This window comes from Panthera tigris, chromosome D1 (assembly GCF_018350195.1).
Source record: "Panthera tigris isolate Pti1 chromosome D1, P.tigris_Pti1_mat1.1, whole genome shotgun sequence".
Lineage (NCBI taxonomy): Eukaryota > Metazoa > Chordata > Mammalia > Carnivora > Felidae > Panthera > Panthera tigris.
In genome coordinates, this window is record NC_056669.1 from 70,404,291 (window position 1) to 70,420,772 (window position 16,482).

A 16,482-nucleotide genomic window follows, 5' to 3' on the forward strand; every position below is an offset into this window, starting at 1 on the left:
CTTACTACCAAGCTGTAGTAATCAAGACTGGTATTGGCATAAGGATATTCCAGCTCAGTGGGATAGAATTGAGAGTCCAGAAATAAATCCTTACATGGTCAACTGATTTTCAACAAGGGTGCCAAGATGATTCAATGGGGAAGAAATTGTGTTTTTAGGAAATCCTGGAAATAGACAGGAGCAAGAATGAATTTGGAATTCTACCTTTTGTTATACTCAAAAATTAACCAAAATGCATCATAGACTCAACGGTAGGAGTGAAAGCCTAAAACTAGTGGAAGAAAACAAAAAAAAAGTTTGTGTGACTTTGGGTTTTGAATACAGCATTCTAAGGTATGACATCGAAAGCACAGTTCATGAGTGAAAAAACCTGATAATTGGAATTCATTAAAATTGAAAACATTTGTATTTCTACAGAGACCTAAAGAAAGTGATAATAAGACACAGGATGGGAGGAAATATTTGCAAATCATGTATTTGATAGTGGCCTTTTATCCAGAATATACAAAGATGTCTGTAATTCAATAATAAAAAGACAAATTACCTTCTTAAAAAATGGGCAAAAATCTGAATAGATGTTTCTCCAGAGAAGATGTACAAATGGCCCATACCACATGAAAAGATATTCAGTATTAATCATTACGGAAAATGTAAATCAAAACCACAGTGACCTGTGACTTCATACCATTGTGATGTCTGTAATTACAAAGACAGATAAAAACAAGTGGTAAAAACGTTCAGAAGTGGAAACTCTGATACACTGATGGGAAAGTAAAATGCTACAGCCACTTTGGAAGACAATTTGGCCATTCAGTACTTGAATAGAGAAATAAAATTGTGCTATATTCATGCATACAGTTTGATATGGCATTGAAAATCAACCACAATAACAAGTAACTGCCTGGAAATATTATTTTAAAATGTAAGCAAGGCATAGAAGCATTTATATTTATTGTCTAATTCAGTTTACAAAGTTCACAAAAGGGGCAAAAGTAATCCACATTGTCAAAAAATGCGTACATACATGGTATAAATATAAAGAAAGGCAAGAAAAACAATACCATAAAAGTCAAAATAATGATTTCCTTTAAAGAGAGGCAGGGGAGTTAGAAGGCAGGGTGGTTGAGCTCTGGCCATGTTTTATGTCTTAGCTTGAGTGATGAGTAGTCTCATTGTAACTTTTCTATGTGTGTGTTATATTTCACAATAAAGAGGGTTTAAAATAAAAATGGTGGATCTATATTATAGAGAGCATTTTTTAAGGATTTCTAGGTTTGTGTGTATATCCAATCTCTACCCTAAGATTTTGTACCCTTTATTCTTCTTAGCCCACTTGTCAGGATTTTGGATACTCACTAGTATAATTAGAGAAAAGAAGGCTAAAAATTGGAACCTTTGTTTCCAGTTAGTAACCAGTGATTATGATGAGCAAGACACATCTTGTCCTCAGTTTCCTCTTCTGAGACATTAAGGTGACCAGATTAAAAAAAAAAAAAAAAAATCCCATTCAGCCCTAACATTGTATGAAATTATAGGAACCTCTAAAGAAATGAGTCTGATAGAGTAGCAGTGGCAGCCCTGGGAAAAGAGTCTGATCTCACAGTGTTAACTGTTAACACAGTTTTTTGACTTTTTTAACTGTTAAATCAAGTTTTTTGACTTTTTTGGAGTCCCCTCTCCCCTCCTCCGACATATGAAGATGAAAATACTACTTAACTCACAAAGTTATTAAGATTAAATAAAACAACACATCATATTAGGGTTCTCCAGAGAAACAGAACTAATAGGATGTGTGTGTGTATTTACATAGAGAGAGAGAGAGAGAGAGAGAGAGAGAGAGAGATGGAGAGATAGGTTTATTTTAAGGAATTGGCTTGCAAGACTGTGAGGGTTGGCAGGTTTGAGATTTACAGGGCAGGCTGTCCAGCTAGAAATTCTCGCACGAGTCGATACTGCAGTCCTGAATTTGAAGGCAGTCTTGAGGCAAAACTCTTTCCTCTTTGGAGGACCTCAGTCTTTTCTTTTAAGGCCTTCAACCAATTGGCTGAAGCCCATACACATTAGGGAGGGTGATCTGCTTTACTCAGTTTACTGATTAAAGTGTTAGTCACCTCTGAAGAATACTTTCACAGCGACAACTAGCCCGGTGCTTGACCACACAGCTGAACACCATAGCCAAGCCAAGTTGACACATAAAATTAACCATCACACACATCTGCAAGTGTTTATACCGCTATGGCGAAACTGTCGTAGGTCCTGAATAACTATTATGTGCTGTGCTCTCTGATTCACACTTTACTTGGATCTTTATTTCCAAATGAAGTTTTAAATCTGCCTACCTCTCTCCAGATACCCATTTCACCTTAGTTCAAGGCACTCAGTGAAGATTTTTGGAGCAGATCAGTAGCATTAGAGATGGATTTCTGAAGTACTCTGGGTTTTTTTTCTCCCCCTTATTTTAGCACTTAGCACTTGTTTGTACTCACCACTAGTCTCTAGGTTTGTAGAGTAGCAGGGATGGTAACTTCTTCTCCATTGTGAAATCCAACACATCTTCCACCATATAGTAGGCTCTCAAATATTTGTCGAATGAATGAGCTGGAAAGATTTGGGCATATTTTTAAAAGAGATCTGCAGTCGTGTTAACATATAATTTTGTCTTCGCTCAACTTGCTTAATGCTGTTAAGAACTTTGGTTCTTCAGTAAAATCTGGTAACCATGCTTTCTTCATGTGGATGATCAAGCTGGTGGGGATTCAACATGTGAAAGATAAACACCAATGTGAATTAGGAAAATCTGCACCACACTTTGTGTACGTCTTAGTTACACTCTCAATATCTGTGCCATCCTGCCACAAGGTGTTTATTTCACACTCATTCATGATGACAAACATGGTCTATATTCTGCTTAAATGCCTGGAATGTCTTGAAGATAGCTCCACGTGGAAATCTGGTTTATCATTTAATTGCAAATACTTTGCTTTCTTTAAAAAAAGGAAAATGCAGGGGCGCCTGGGTGGTTCAGTCGGTTGAGCGTCCGACTTCGGCTCAGGTCATGATCTCATAGTCTGTGGGTTCGAGCCCCGCGTCAGGCTCTGTGCTGACAGCTCAGAGCCTGGAGCCTGTTTCCAATCCTGTGTCTCCCTCTCTCTCTGCCCCTCCCCCAGTTTCACTTTGTCTCACTCTGTCTCTCAAAAATAAATAAATATTTAAAAAAAAATTTTTTTTTAAATAAAAAAGGAAAATGCTCTTTATAAATACATATAGACAATAAACACAAACACACGCCTACATATTTATTGATCTCTTTCTTCTCTTTTGAATTTTTCAGCTGCTTTCCCCAGCCTGAGTCCTGTGAATTCTCCCAGCCATGGACTAGTCTCCGCTGGCTCTCTAATGAATCGATCACTTGTAGAATTTCCTGCCACTGCCAGTTCTCTTACTAAGCCAAGTGTTATTTTACACCGATCTCTGGGCAGTGCACCCAATTCACCAGATTTTTATCAGCATGTTAGAAATTCTGATAGCAGTTTATGTAACAGGTAAGTTTCCTAAATGTTGATTATTTCTGTCTCAAAATATAGGTTATTTTAATAAAGTATTCCTAGTTTTCTAGTTTTATGTTGTAACTAGTTGATGGATTAAGACTGTATCTTCCCTATTTATCAAGTAGTTTTTCTTTTTAAGAAATTTTTCCTCATTTTAGTGCAATTGTTCATTTTCCAATTAAGTGATCTCTATCAAAAGTGATATATAGTAGTATTCTATCCATCTCAAGATACCAGTAAATTACGAGAATTCTTTTAGTATATACTACCTTAGTACCCAGTTCATACGGTGTTTGTTTTCATTTCTGCTTAGTTTTTTATCAGTGAGAAGTGTTTACCTCAGACCTCAGTGGTGACTTTCAAAATATGTTAGTTTCTTTGGGGACACAAGATGCCTTCCAGGATAAAGCCTATTAAGTTTATAGAGAGATTGGACTTGTATGATATTTTGCAACGGGGTTCCTGGTTAAAAGTTAAGCAGATTTCAAAATTGTATTTAGGTAAAAAGTTTAGCCTCATTTATGAATGTATATTTATCTATTTTATTCTTTAAGCTGTGGACATCAAATATGGAAATATGTTTCAACATCTGAATCCGAATCTGGTATAGACTGCCACAGTGGAAAGTCAGGTGAGATTGCAAAGGTCCTGTGTGTCTGAATTTCAGAACAGTTTCTTAGATTGTTTTAGAAATGAATAAATGTGTGAGTTTAACTTCAGTTTATCCATCTTTAAAATGAAGATTATAACATTTTTATATACTTACAAGATAAGTAGAGAAGTTACTAGGAACAAGTTATAAGTAACAGAGGGTAAAAGTGTTTTGAAGTAACAGAGGGTAAAATGTGCTGGGGACGTGCCTGGCTGTCTCAGTTGGAAGAGCATGCGACTCTTGATCTCAGGGTTGTGAGTTTGAGCCCTGCGTTGGGTGTAGAGATTACTTAAAAATAAAATCTTAAAAAAAAAAAAAAAAAGGACTAAAGTGTGCTATACAAATGAATGCAGTCTTTTCAGTTTATGGGTAGGGTTCATAAATAGAGTAATTAATTATGATAATGTTGAACTCTAAGCCCAAAAGAGTTTTTATGACATAGAGAGGAGTTGTTTTAAAATATAGTTTATTGGGGCGCCTGGGTGGCTCGGTCGGTTAAGCGTCCGACTTCGGCTCAGGTCATGATCTCACGGTCCGTGAGTTCGAGCCCCGGGTCAGGCTCTGTGCTGACAGCTCAGAGCCTGGAGCCTGTTTCAGATTCTATGTCTCCCTCTCTCTCTGCCCCTCCCCTGTTCATGCTCTGTCTCTCTCTGTCTCAAAAATAAATAAACGTTAAAAAAAATTTTTTTTAAAAATAAATAAAATAAAATATAGTTTATTATGTCACTCTGAAACATTTTATATCCTCAAACAAGAAATACTGTTGGTGATAAAGTTATGGTGGTTTTATAATTTAAAATATTGATGACTCAAGCATACAGTAATAGTTAACTAGGTAACTCAGACCGTCATTCCCCCTGAAAGTAGCTAGAAAAGCTGCACAAATTATTAACAACAAAAATGTGCTTAAAGCAATTGAAAACTAACAAGCTCCTCACAATTACCAGTACAAGATCTGGAGGAGGATAGAAATTCAGGAAATAAGCCTAGAGTATGGGGCTTTGAAAAAGGTATTTGCTCCTTCCAGAGGGTCCAGTGACTAATAGAATGAGCAGTCCTTTTGGTACCTCCATGGGACTAGAGAGCTAGATACTGGAGGTGGAGGCCTACCATGGTAGGGATAACTTGGAAAACTCTGCAGTACTGCACCCTAAGAATAAAAGTAAATCAGCAATAGATAGGCCCCCTTAGGGATTATAGGTTCATACTGATCCCCTTATGTACTATAAACTTCACCCTTTTAAAGTGTACAATTCAAGGGCGCCTGCGTGGTTCAGTTGGTTAAGCATCCGACTTTGGCTCATGATCTCGCAGTTTGTGGGTTCAAGCCCCACGTTGGGCTCTGTGCTGATAGCTCAGAACCTGGAGCCTGCTTTCGATTCTGTGTCTCTTCTCTCTCTGCCCCTCCCTGCTTGCGCGTGCGCGCATGCTCTCTCTCTCTCAAATATAAGTAAGCATTAAAAAAATCAAAGTGTACAGTTCAGTAATTTTTGGTTCTGAGATTGTTTAAAACACACACACCCACCCCCCTCCCCCCCCACACACACGTGCACGCACGCGCACACACACACACGGAGAAGAGCAATCCTTTACAAACTCTTCCAAAAAGTAGGAGGGGAAAACTTCCCAACTCATTCTGAAGGACTAGTGATATCCTGATGTCATAACCAGACACAGGTATCACAAACCAAAAACAAAAAAAACTACAGACCAATATCTCTTATGTGTATAAACATAAAAACCCTTAACAAAATAATGGCAAACGGAATCCAGCAACATATGAAATGGTCACACTATGACTAAGTGGTATTTATCCCAGGAATGCAAGGGCAGTTTAACAGTTGAAAATCAATCAATGTAATATACCACATTAATAGAATAAAAGGGGAGAAAAATGCATGATAATCCATATATGTGCAGAAAAAACATTTGATAAAATCTAACACTCTTTCATGATAAAAACACTCAAACTAGTTATAGCAGGGAAGTTCTTCAACTTGATAAAGGGCATCTTCTTCAACTTGATAAAGGGCATCTTTGAAAAACACGCACCTTACTGGAAAAGGACTAATGTTTTCTCCTTAAGATCAAGAATAAGATAAGATTTTTTGCTTTCAGCACTTCAACATGGTACTGATGGTTCTAGCCAAAAAAATTGAAAGAAAAATAAAGGAATCCTGAATGGAAATAAATAAATAAAACTGTCTTCTATTCGTAGAGCATATAATCCTTTATATAGAAAATCCCAAAGAATACACACACACACACACACACACACACACGCGAACCAATAAATCAGTTTAGCAGAGATAAGATACAATATCAGTGTTGTACAAAATTGTATTTCTGTGTACTAGCAATGAACCATCATAGATTGAAATTAAGAAAACATTTTCACTTGTAATAGTATCAAAAAGAATGAAGTAATTAGAATAAATTTAACAAGAGATTTATAAACTGCAAAACATAAAACATTGTTGATAATAGAGAAAATCTATGGGGTGCCTGAGTGGCTCAGCCAGTTAGGTGTCCAACTCTTGATATAGACTCAGGTCATGATCTCACAGTGGTGAGATCAAGCCCCATGTCAGGCTCTGCACTGGGCATGAAGCCTGCTGAGTATTCTCTCTCTCCCTCTGCCCTTCCCCTGCTGGTGCATGTGTGCTCTCTCTCAAAAAAAAAAAAAAAAAAAAAAAAATTAAAATTAAAAAAGAGAAAATCTAAATACATTGAGAGGCATTTCTTATTTAAAGACTGGAAAACCCAGTATTGTCAATAGGGCTATTCTTCCAAATTCATCTAGAAATTCAGTGCAATACTTAACAAATTCTAGCAGGCTTTTTTTTTTTTTTTGTAGAAATTGACAAGTTGGTCATAAATTTTACATGGAAAGACAATGACCAACAATAGCCAAAACAATTTGGAAATAGAACAAATTTGGAGGACTGATGCTCCCTGATTTCATAATTTATTATGGAGCCACTATAATTAAGATAGTGAAGTATCAAAAGATGAGCCCGTAGTTCAGTGGAACAGAACTGTAAGTCCAAAAATAGATTCTTGCATTTATGGTCGGTTGATTTTGATATAGAAGTCAAGACCATTCAAAAGAGAAAGCATAGTTTTTTCACCAAATGGGGCCAAGACAATTGGATATTCATTTGTCAAAGAAAGAGTTTGGGCCCTTACCTTATTATATACACAGAAAGTAACTCAAAATAGATCATAGACCTAAGTGTAAGAGTTAAAACCTTGCAAATTGCAGAAGAAAAAATTGGACATAATCTTTGTGACCTTGAGTTGAGTAAAACATTCTTGGATACAATGCCAAAAGCACAATCCATGAAAGAAAAAAGATGACAAGTTAGGCTTCAGCAAAATTAAAAACTTTTGCACTTCAAAAGACAACAATAAGAAAATGAAAAGACAAACCATAGATTGAGAGAAAATATTTGGAAATTATATATCTGATAAAGGTCTTACATCCATAATACATAAAGAATATTTATAATTCAATATTAAGTCAACTCAAAAAATGGGCAAGAGATGTCAGATATTTTGGTCTGAGTCATTTGGTGAAGGATATAAATAAATGGGTAATGAACACATGAAAAGATGATGAACATCAATAGTCACTAAGGAAATGCAAATTAATACTACAATAAGATACCACTACACTCAAACTAGAATAGGTATAATTAAAAAGACAAGACAATAGTGGGGCGCCTGGGTGGCTCAGTTGGTTAAGCATCCGACTTCAGCTCAGGACATGATCTCATGGCCTATGGGTTCGAGGCCCACGTTGGGTTCTGTGCTGACAGCTCAGAGACTGGAGCCTGCCTGGGATTCTGTGTCTCCCTCTCTCTCTGCCCCTTCCCTGCTCACACTCTGTCTCTCTCTGTCTCCCAGTAATAAATAAACGTTTAAAAAAATTACAACAACAACAACAAAAAGACAATAGCAATTGTTAGCAAGGATGCAGAGAAATTGGAACCTTTGTGCATTGCTGATGGAATATAAAATGGTATACCACTCTGGAAAACATTTTGACAGTTTCTTTAAAAGTTACACATAAATTTACCATGTCACCCAGTAATACCATGTCTAAGAATTTATCCATGAGTAAACGTATGAGCACTCAAAGACAAGACTGGGAGTGTCATGATATCACTGATGATGCTGCAAATGTTGAAATGACCCAGACATCCATCAAGTTACGAATGGATACATATCATGTGGTATATCCATTCAATGTAATCTTAGCAATTAAAGGAACAAATTTCTGATAACATACCACTACACATATAAAATCAAAACATCATTTTAAATGAGAGAAGCCAGGCTCAAAGGATTACATATTGTATGATTCTATTTACATAAAATTCTAGAAAAGGTGAATTTATAGAGACAATAATCAGAGGAGTGATTGCCTAGAATGAAAATAAGGATCAACTATAAATAAGCAGGAGGGTACTTTCTGGGGATGATGATAATGTTCTAAAGCCAGATTGTCATAAAGGTTGCACAACTCTGTAAATTTACTAAAATTGTTGAATTATACATTTGTGATGGGTGGATTTTATAGTATGTTATTATACTATATATATACAGTTGTTTGGATTGACTGGTCTCAGCTGGGACATTCTCACTTGAGGACTCTCATGTGATTGCAGTCAGGTATTGGTAAGGGTGACAGTCATCTGAGGGAATGATTGGGCTAAATTTCCAAGATGGGATTGGATTACTCACATGTCTGTTGACTATTGACTAGTCCATCTAAATATGACCCCTGTATGGGCTTCTTCCAACATGTTTGCTGGATTCGAAGAGAGGAGGAGCTGCCAATCAAGTTAATGGCTCAACCCAAAACACACCTAAAGTGTTACTTAATGCCATTTTCTGTTCATCAGAGCAGTCATGCGGCCTGTCCAGATTCCAGGGGATTAGGAAATAAATGCTCTCTCTTGATGGAAGAGCTACAGGAATACATTTGAGAAGAGTGCAAGGGGTATAAGAGAGAGTGTTGTAGACATCTTTGGAAAAGAACTTACTACATTTATTTCAACTGTTTTTATTACTGTTCTGTGTAAGATATAGTTACTAGGAGTTTGGGTCATTAAAATGTAAGTAGGTAATGTACCTTAGATGTCAACAAGTTTTAGATGGACGGTAATTTTAGAATATTATTATAGTAGTACTGCCTTGACCTACCAAGAATAGTTGAATATTCTAAATTTTATTTCTTAAATGTTTTTCATGGGGAAAAAGTAATATTTTCCAAAGAATAATATTTCCTGGTCACCATTAGTTAATGATTTTTTAGTATATTCAGTGTATTAAGTTCAGAGTATCACTAACGTTTATTGACCATTTATTATATGTAACTTCCAGTAAGATAGATATTGTTACCCATATTTTACAGGGGAAAAAGCTTGCCATTATCAAGTTCTAGTTCTTCTGAAACTCAGTTCCAATAAGTACTCTTAAAAACCCTTTTACTTAGGAAAAAACCCTACATATTGAAAAGTAATCACATCATAACTTTATAACTGAATTAATATTCATACACTTAACATATACCTGTATTATCACCCCGATTAATAAACCAATGAACGAAATAGTACCAGCACCTCAGAATTTCCCCTCAGACCCCTCCCAGGTATACCCTCTAAAGATAACATTTTTCTTGTCTTTCATATGTTTTTGAGCTTTTTATAAACAGAATCACAGAGTATGTACTTTGTGTCTGGCTTCCTTCATTCCACACATTTTTAAGAATCATCCATATTGTTGCATATGGCTGTGGTTCATTCTCTTCGCTACATATTGTTCAGTTGTGTGAATATACTACCATTTATTTCTTCTATTGTTGATGGGTTTGGGGAAGTTCCCTGTTTCTAAGATTACAAATAGAATGAATATGATTTTTCTTTTACATGTGAATGAATACTATTTACCTACCAGTGCTGCTTCTCTTTTCCATGAGACTTGGGGAAAAAAATATTATTAATCACATTGGTAGAAATAATTCACAATAAATGATACTATGTTTTCCTTTTTAGATGTGCCTTGATTTCATTCATTTATAATTATGAATTTAGGGTTTTCATAGCTAAAATTCAAACAATTTCACATGTTGGAAATTGCATACGTCAAATTGCTAAAGACGGAATTTTCCTGTTTCTCACTTTGATAAAGAATATCCTCACCCCCACCCCCATTTCTTTCATCCATGAATAGATATATCAGGTGAAATGTCTGTGTTGTCAGACCACAAGGTACCTGGGCCAAATAATCCAGCAAGATACAACTTAATGGTGCCATTAATTTAAACTGAATGCCAGTATGGTTCACTTTATGTGAAGATTTTTTATAAATAATTTTCCTTATAAAACTATGCATATAGTGCAAGTTTTATTCTTCTTATTACTATATGTATTTCTTGAAAGGTGATGAAGACAACACCGTTTCCTCAAAACAATCATTCAGCCTCACAGAAGTGCAACATGAAGTGGAAACAGAGAACACAGAGTGCAGAAAATTATTTTTGGAAGGTGATACTCACCTAACAGAAGAGGCACAGAATGAACAGCAACCAAATGTAAAAGATAAACTTTCCATATGATTATGTTAAGGTGAAATATAATATTGGTTTAGTACTAGTGTCATTATTTTTGCTCAGAACAAGATTTTTGATATAATAGTACTTTTATTTTTTTTTTTTGCTGAAAAGTCATACCATGTTAAAGAATACTTTGGGTTAAAAATAATAGTTACAGTTGACCCTCGAATAGTGCTGGTATTAGGAGTGCTGACCCTCCCACACACAGTCAAAAATTCACATATAACTTTTGACTCCTCCAGAACTTAACTACTAATAATCTGCAGTTGATCAGAAGTCTCACTGATCGCATAAACACATATATGTCAGTTCACGCGTATTTTGTATGTTGCATGTATTGTATCCTGTATTCTTACAGTAAAGCTAGAGTAAAGGAAATGGTATTAAAAATCATAAGAGGAAATGCTGTATTTACTGTACCAACAGTACCGTGAGTACAGACTGTATTTATAGCGCTGTCCTGTGAAAAATCCTTGTGCAGTGGACCTGCACAAGGTTGTTTGAACTGCACAAGGTAGTTCAAACTCGTGTTGTTTAAGGGTCAGCTGTGCTTCTGAACTCATCATCCAAGAACAACAAAGTGCGTTCATTTTAAAATGAACACATTTTACTTAATGATACAGTAGATATATTACTTTCTATACTGATATTTTCTTAAATTGTGTATGTTAAAGTGTGGGGAACTTGTGCATAAAGCATTAAAAAAACAATCTGCTTATAATAGCAGTTTTTTGTTTTTAAGTTCAAAATTTAAGATTTTTAGGGGGAAAAAACCATCCATTCCTTACTAGTTAAACTAGTAATAAATGCCAGTATAAGGATAGGAGTCTCTATTATTCTTTGATATGTATAACTTCTAAAAAAAATAATGGACTTTAGATTTGTATAGTGTTTTGGAAATACAGTATTTTTATTTGTAAAAGTACTGTGAAGATTAATAAGTCTTCTTATGCCTAGAAGACATTTTTACATTTTTCTGATAGCATTTTACAAAGAGAAGAAGTAGGAAGTACAGATTATGTTTAAGAATAACTTCTGTAGAAAATAATATTGGCCATTTTTTAATGTTCAATTTTAAGTGTTCTCATTTGGATGTGGATTTAACAATATTTTTTAAAAGGTGAGGTTGAGTTGGTTTGTGTTTTTCCCCCCTATATGTACAGATTGAACAGGAAGCATCACTGGACCTGATTTTAATAGAAGATTATGATTCCTTAATAGAGAAGATGAGCAACTGGAATTTTCAAATATTTGAAGTTGTTGAAAAAATGGGAGAGAAATCAGGAAGGATCCTTAGTCAGGTTTGTTTAAAATCTCTACTTTTTTATCATAAATTAATTTTTCCTTGGATCTTTATAAAACACGAACTCTAAAAATGTATAATGTTGGTTTAGGCACAACTTCAACATTGTTCACTTAATTATTTTTCTCACAAATGAAGTTTTCAGTAAAAAATTTGAGAAGATATATATACATATGTGTGTGTGTGTGTGTATAAACCCATATATAAAAATAATTATATATAATGTATAATTTTATTTGAATAAATGAAAATATTAAATTTAAATATAAATTTAAAATATTAAAATAAATTTTAATTGAATAAATGAAAAGTAGTTTTTTGGCCTGTATTAATGGGGTTTAATTTTACTACAGAATAAAGATTTACTTTATACTGAAGCCTGAGGTTGAAGAGGACATAAAATGTGAGCTAGTTCTAACCACTGAAACTTAGGCTTCATTTCTGTCACCTGCCTCCCCGTACTTTACCAAAGGCCAAATGGTTCGTTTCATGCTAGAGCCATGGAAAAATAGTTCCTTGTTACCATCCAGACTCAAGGTTCTCCCTGAGGGGTTCATACAACAGCATCAGATTAACCTTCCCAAAATATCACTCTCATTATCTTCCAGGTATCGTATTTATGAAATGTACAAACATAAGGATAATTTATGTGGTGGGCATACAGTTTCACCTCATTGAAGTCTTTAGGGACAAAAATGTAATAAATATATTGTTTGGACTTCTGTTAAGGACTAGAGTAGAATAGAATTCATGTGCCCTTTAATAAATTGTAAATAAAAAAACTAAAGGGAAGAATAGAAAAATTTTAAAGCTGAGACATGTGATAGTTTTCTTTGGTTTTCAAGGGCTTCAGGGTTATGTCTTCCTTTTTAATGTTTTGAGAAGAATTTATTGTAGGAAAGTTTTAAATAAATTATTAACTTAAAGACATATACATGATAACATCCCCAAATGCAAATCACAAAAACATATTCTACTCAACTGCAAATAGAAATCCTGATTTTTAAAGTGAATTTTATTTTAATTGACATTTAGGTTATGTATACCTTATTTCAAGACACTGGTTTATTGGAAATATTTAAAATTCCCACTCTACAGTTCATGAACTATTTTCGTGCATTAGAAAATGGCTACCGAGACATTCCTTGTAAGTATTAACGTATCTCATTATTTAAATTCAAATAATGCTGGTTTTGCAACTATTATTTTTCCCTTCAGATGCTCTCTTAAACACTTTTTAAATTACATATTTGAAAATATTTTAAATAGGGATTTAAAAAGTAATCTGTATGCTACTACCTAGAGTTAACTACTGTTAACATTTTGGTATATATTCTTCAAGACTTTTTTCTTATTTTTCATAAAGTTAATTATAATACAGACATATTTATAATGGATTTTTCCCTTAATTATTACCTGGTGTACAACTTTCTGTGTTAATAATTATTCATCTGAGTTCCTTATCTTTTAAAATATTTGGTAATTAAGTAAGTCAAGAGTTTCAGAAAAATCTTGACTTTAAAATATTTAAAATTTATCCATAAAATTTCTATTTTTAACTGTGTCCTGACTTATGGAATAATTTCTAATGGCTCTTTGATTTATGGTAAAATATAATTTGAATTTTATATTAGGAAAAGATACAGTTTATATGTTGATACATTCTACAATTTTCCTTCATATGGACACATTTTGGGAAATCACTACTATAAACAGAGAGCAGATTTTTCTTAAATTGGCATAACTCATTAATTGGGATGATAATGTGGCTTCTATGTACCATAATTTCCACTTACAAAATATGCATTTCAAAAAGTGAATTTTATAAATAGAATAAAGTGATACTTTAAAATGAACTTCAGAGGAAGGGTAATGGAAAGAAAGAGGCAGTAGAGTCTTCACTATCAGCTCCCATTAGGATACATTAGTTAAGAAAAGAGTCTCTGGGGCACTGGGTGGCTCAGTCAGCTGAGTGTCCAGCTTCGGCTCAGGTCATGACCTCATGGTTTATTAGTGCAGGCCCCACATCAGGCTAGCTATCAGCGCGCAACCTGCTTCTGATCCTCCGTTCTCTTCTCTCTGTCCCTCCCCCACTTGCGCGCGCGCGCTCTCTCTCTCTCTCTCTCAAAAATAAAGAAACATTAAAAAAAAAAAAGTGTCTCTGGATCTAACTTTTCTAAACTTTAGTTCCCAAATTTGTAAATGGAAATAACAATAGTTCCTACCCCATAGTTAATGATAAGATAAGCCGTGTAAAGTGTGTTTCAGAATTCCTGGCACATAGTAAATGGTCAATAAAAGGTGTTGGCTGTATTAATAATTAAGCTCCTTGCAGATTGACATCATGTCCTAGCAGTAGGCTGAATGTTAGTAGTATCACCTGCTGATTCTACATGGTACTCATTAAATATTTGTTGAAATGTTGAACTTTTATTGAATATCCATTATTCAATGATTTATGAATTTTTCATGAAGATTATATCATTTAGTCTTTGCTGGAAAGGTTGTATTCTCTACCTTCACAGGTGAGAAGTAAAAACTCAGAAGAATCATTCCCAAGATCATAAAACTAGAAATTGCAAAACTGGCTTTCAGTTGCAGGCCTTGCCCTTTCAGATAGTGATATTTCAGTGAACCAATGTTTTCTTGATTATGTACTATGTCTCAGACACTGTTCTGGATGTTTTCATATATACCATTTAACACTTAATCCTTATAGTAGGCCTGAGAGGTATAGTTATATATAGCTCATCTTTTTTTTTTTTTTTTTTTTTTTTTTTGATGTACATGTGTTGGAGGAGTGGGGGGTGAGGAGTTCAAGTATCCAGAATTTGTAACTGTTATCTGTGTGCCAAAACTTTTGTGTGCAAACATGGGTGCCCATAATCCAGACACTATTTACATAAGGTTTTTAAAGCTACAAAATACCAACTGTAAGTAAATTTTCCAATGCCTTTCAATTGGCCCTTGTTACTTGCCTTCTCTTTGACTGTCTTACTATGTTTTCATAGTATATGTGAAAGTTTTTAAAAGAGAACTTTTTAACACATCAAGAGACTTGAAAAAATAGGATGAAAACAAGGGTGCCTGGCTGGCTCAGTCAGTAAAGCATGCAACTTTTTTTTTTTTTTTTTTTTTTTTACATGTATTTATTTTTGAGAGACAGAGTGCGACAGTGCACGAGTGAGGGAGAGGCAGAGAGAGAAGGAGCAGAATCCAAAGCAGGCTCCAGGCTCTGAGCTGTCAGCACAGAGACTGACATGGGGCTCAAACCCATGAACTGTGAGATCATGACCTGAGCTGAAGTCGGACACTCAACCGACTGACTGAGCCACCCAGGCGCCCCAAGCATGCAACTCTTGATCTCAGGGTCGTGAGTTCAAGCCCCCTGTTGGAGAGTGAGCTTACTTAAAAAAAAAAAAAAAAAAAAAAAAAGAAAGAAAGAAACAAAAATATAATTGTGGGAAATTATTCTAAGCCATACATTTTACTTATGAGGATATAGTAAAATAGAAAATTATTATATTTTTTAAAATGTCCTATGTTAAACTCAACAGAATGATCATTTTTATAAAATATTTTGGTGACTTTAGATCACAACCGTATACATGCCACAGACGTCCTGCATGCAGTTTGGTATCTGACAACCCGGCCAATTCCTGGTTTACAGCAGATCCACAATGATCATGCAACAGGAAACGAAACAGGTACTTCCTTCTAGAAATCTTCCTTTTAATTATTTGTCTAGAAATAATAAATCAAGCAATCTCATTTCATTACCTCTGTTCTTTTAAAATTTTCAAAAAGTAACCTTTGGTACATAAAAAGGACTATGTAAATTTTGATGCATAATACATGCAAATTAGGAAACCTGACTCACCTTAAGAGCTAGGTTAAGGTCCGATACTGTTGGATCTACCATGTTTCTTTCCTGTGACCCATCCTGGTGCTTGCTATCCCACATATTATGATAATCCATTTCTTTGCACTTTTCTTTCAATTCTTTTGTTTGTTTTAGGTATATCATGTAAGTTTAAAATGTGTAACATTCACAATGAAAGACATACTTAAAAGCTTCATATAAACATTTAAATGATGATATTAAAAACCTTTCATAACATTTAAGTTTTGCCCTCCAAGAAAGCTAATTCTGCTCCTCATCATAAATATAATTATACAAATGTAATGAATTATAACATGGTTCTCTTACTCTAGCTTGTAAAAGAGGGGAGAGTTACTCCAGTGAGATACACACACACACACATACATACATACATACATACATACATACATACATACATACATACCAGGACAGAATTTGCTTAGTTACAAATGCCTGAGAACTATTTCCATACTA

The 16,482-nt window shown here is 34.6% G+C and overlaps 1 protein-coding gene across 1 annotated transcript in view; it reads left to right on the forward strand.

Annotated features, from left to right (window-relative positions):
- PDE3B (phosphodiesterase 3B) overlaps nt 1-16,482 on the forward strand; it is a 165,385-nt gene that overhangs the window by 125,039 nt on the left and 23,864 nt on the right. Inside the window, exons 6-11 of the mRNA XM_007083305.2 lie at nt 3,332-3,542; nt 4,103-4,179; nt 10,650-10,801; nt 11,986-12,123; nt 13,161-13,272; nt 15,719-15,832. Of these exons, the coding sequence (XP_007083367.2) occupies nt 3,332-3,542; nt 4,103-4,179; nt 10,650-10,801; nt 11,986-12,123; nt 13,161-13,272; nt 15,719-15,832 (804 nt within the window). The remainder of the gene's footprint in view (nt 1-3,331; nt 3,543-4,102; nt 4,180-10,649; nt 10,802-11,985; nt 12,124-13,160; nt 13,273-15,718; nt 15,833-16,482) is intronic.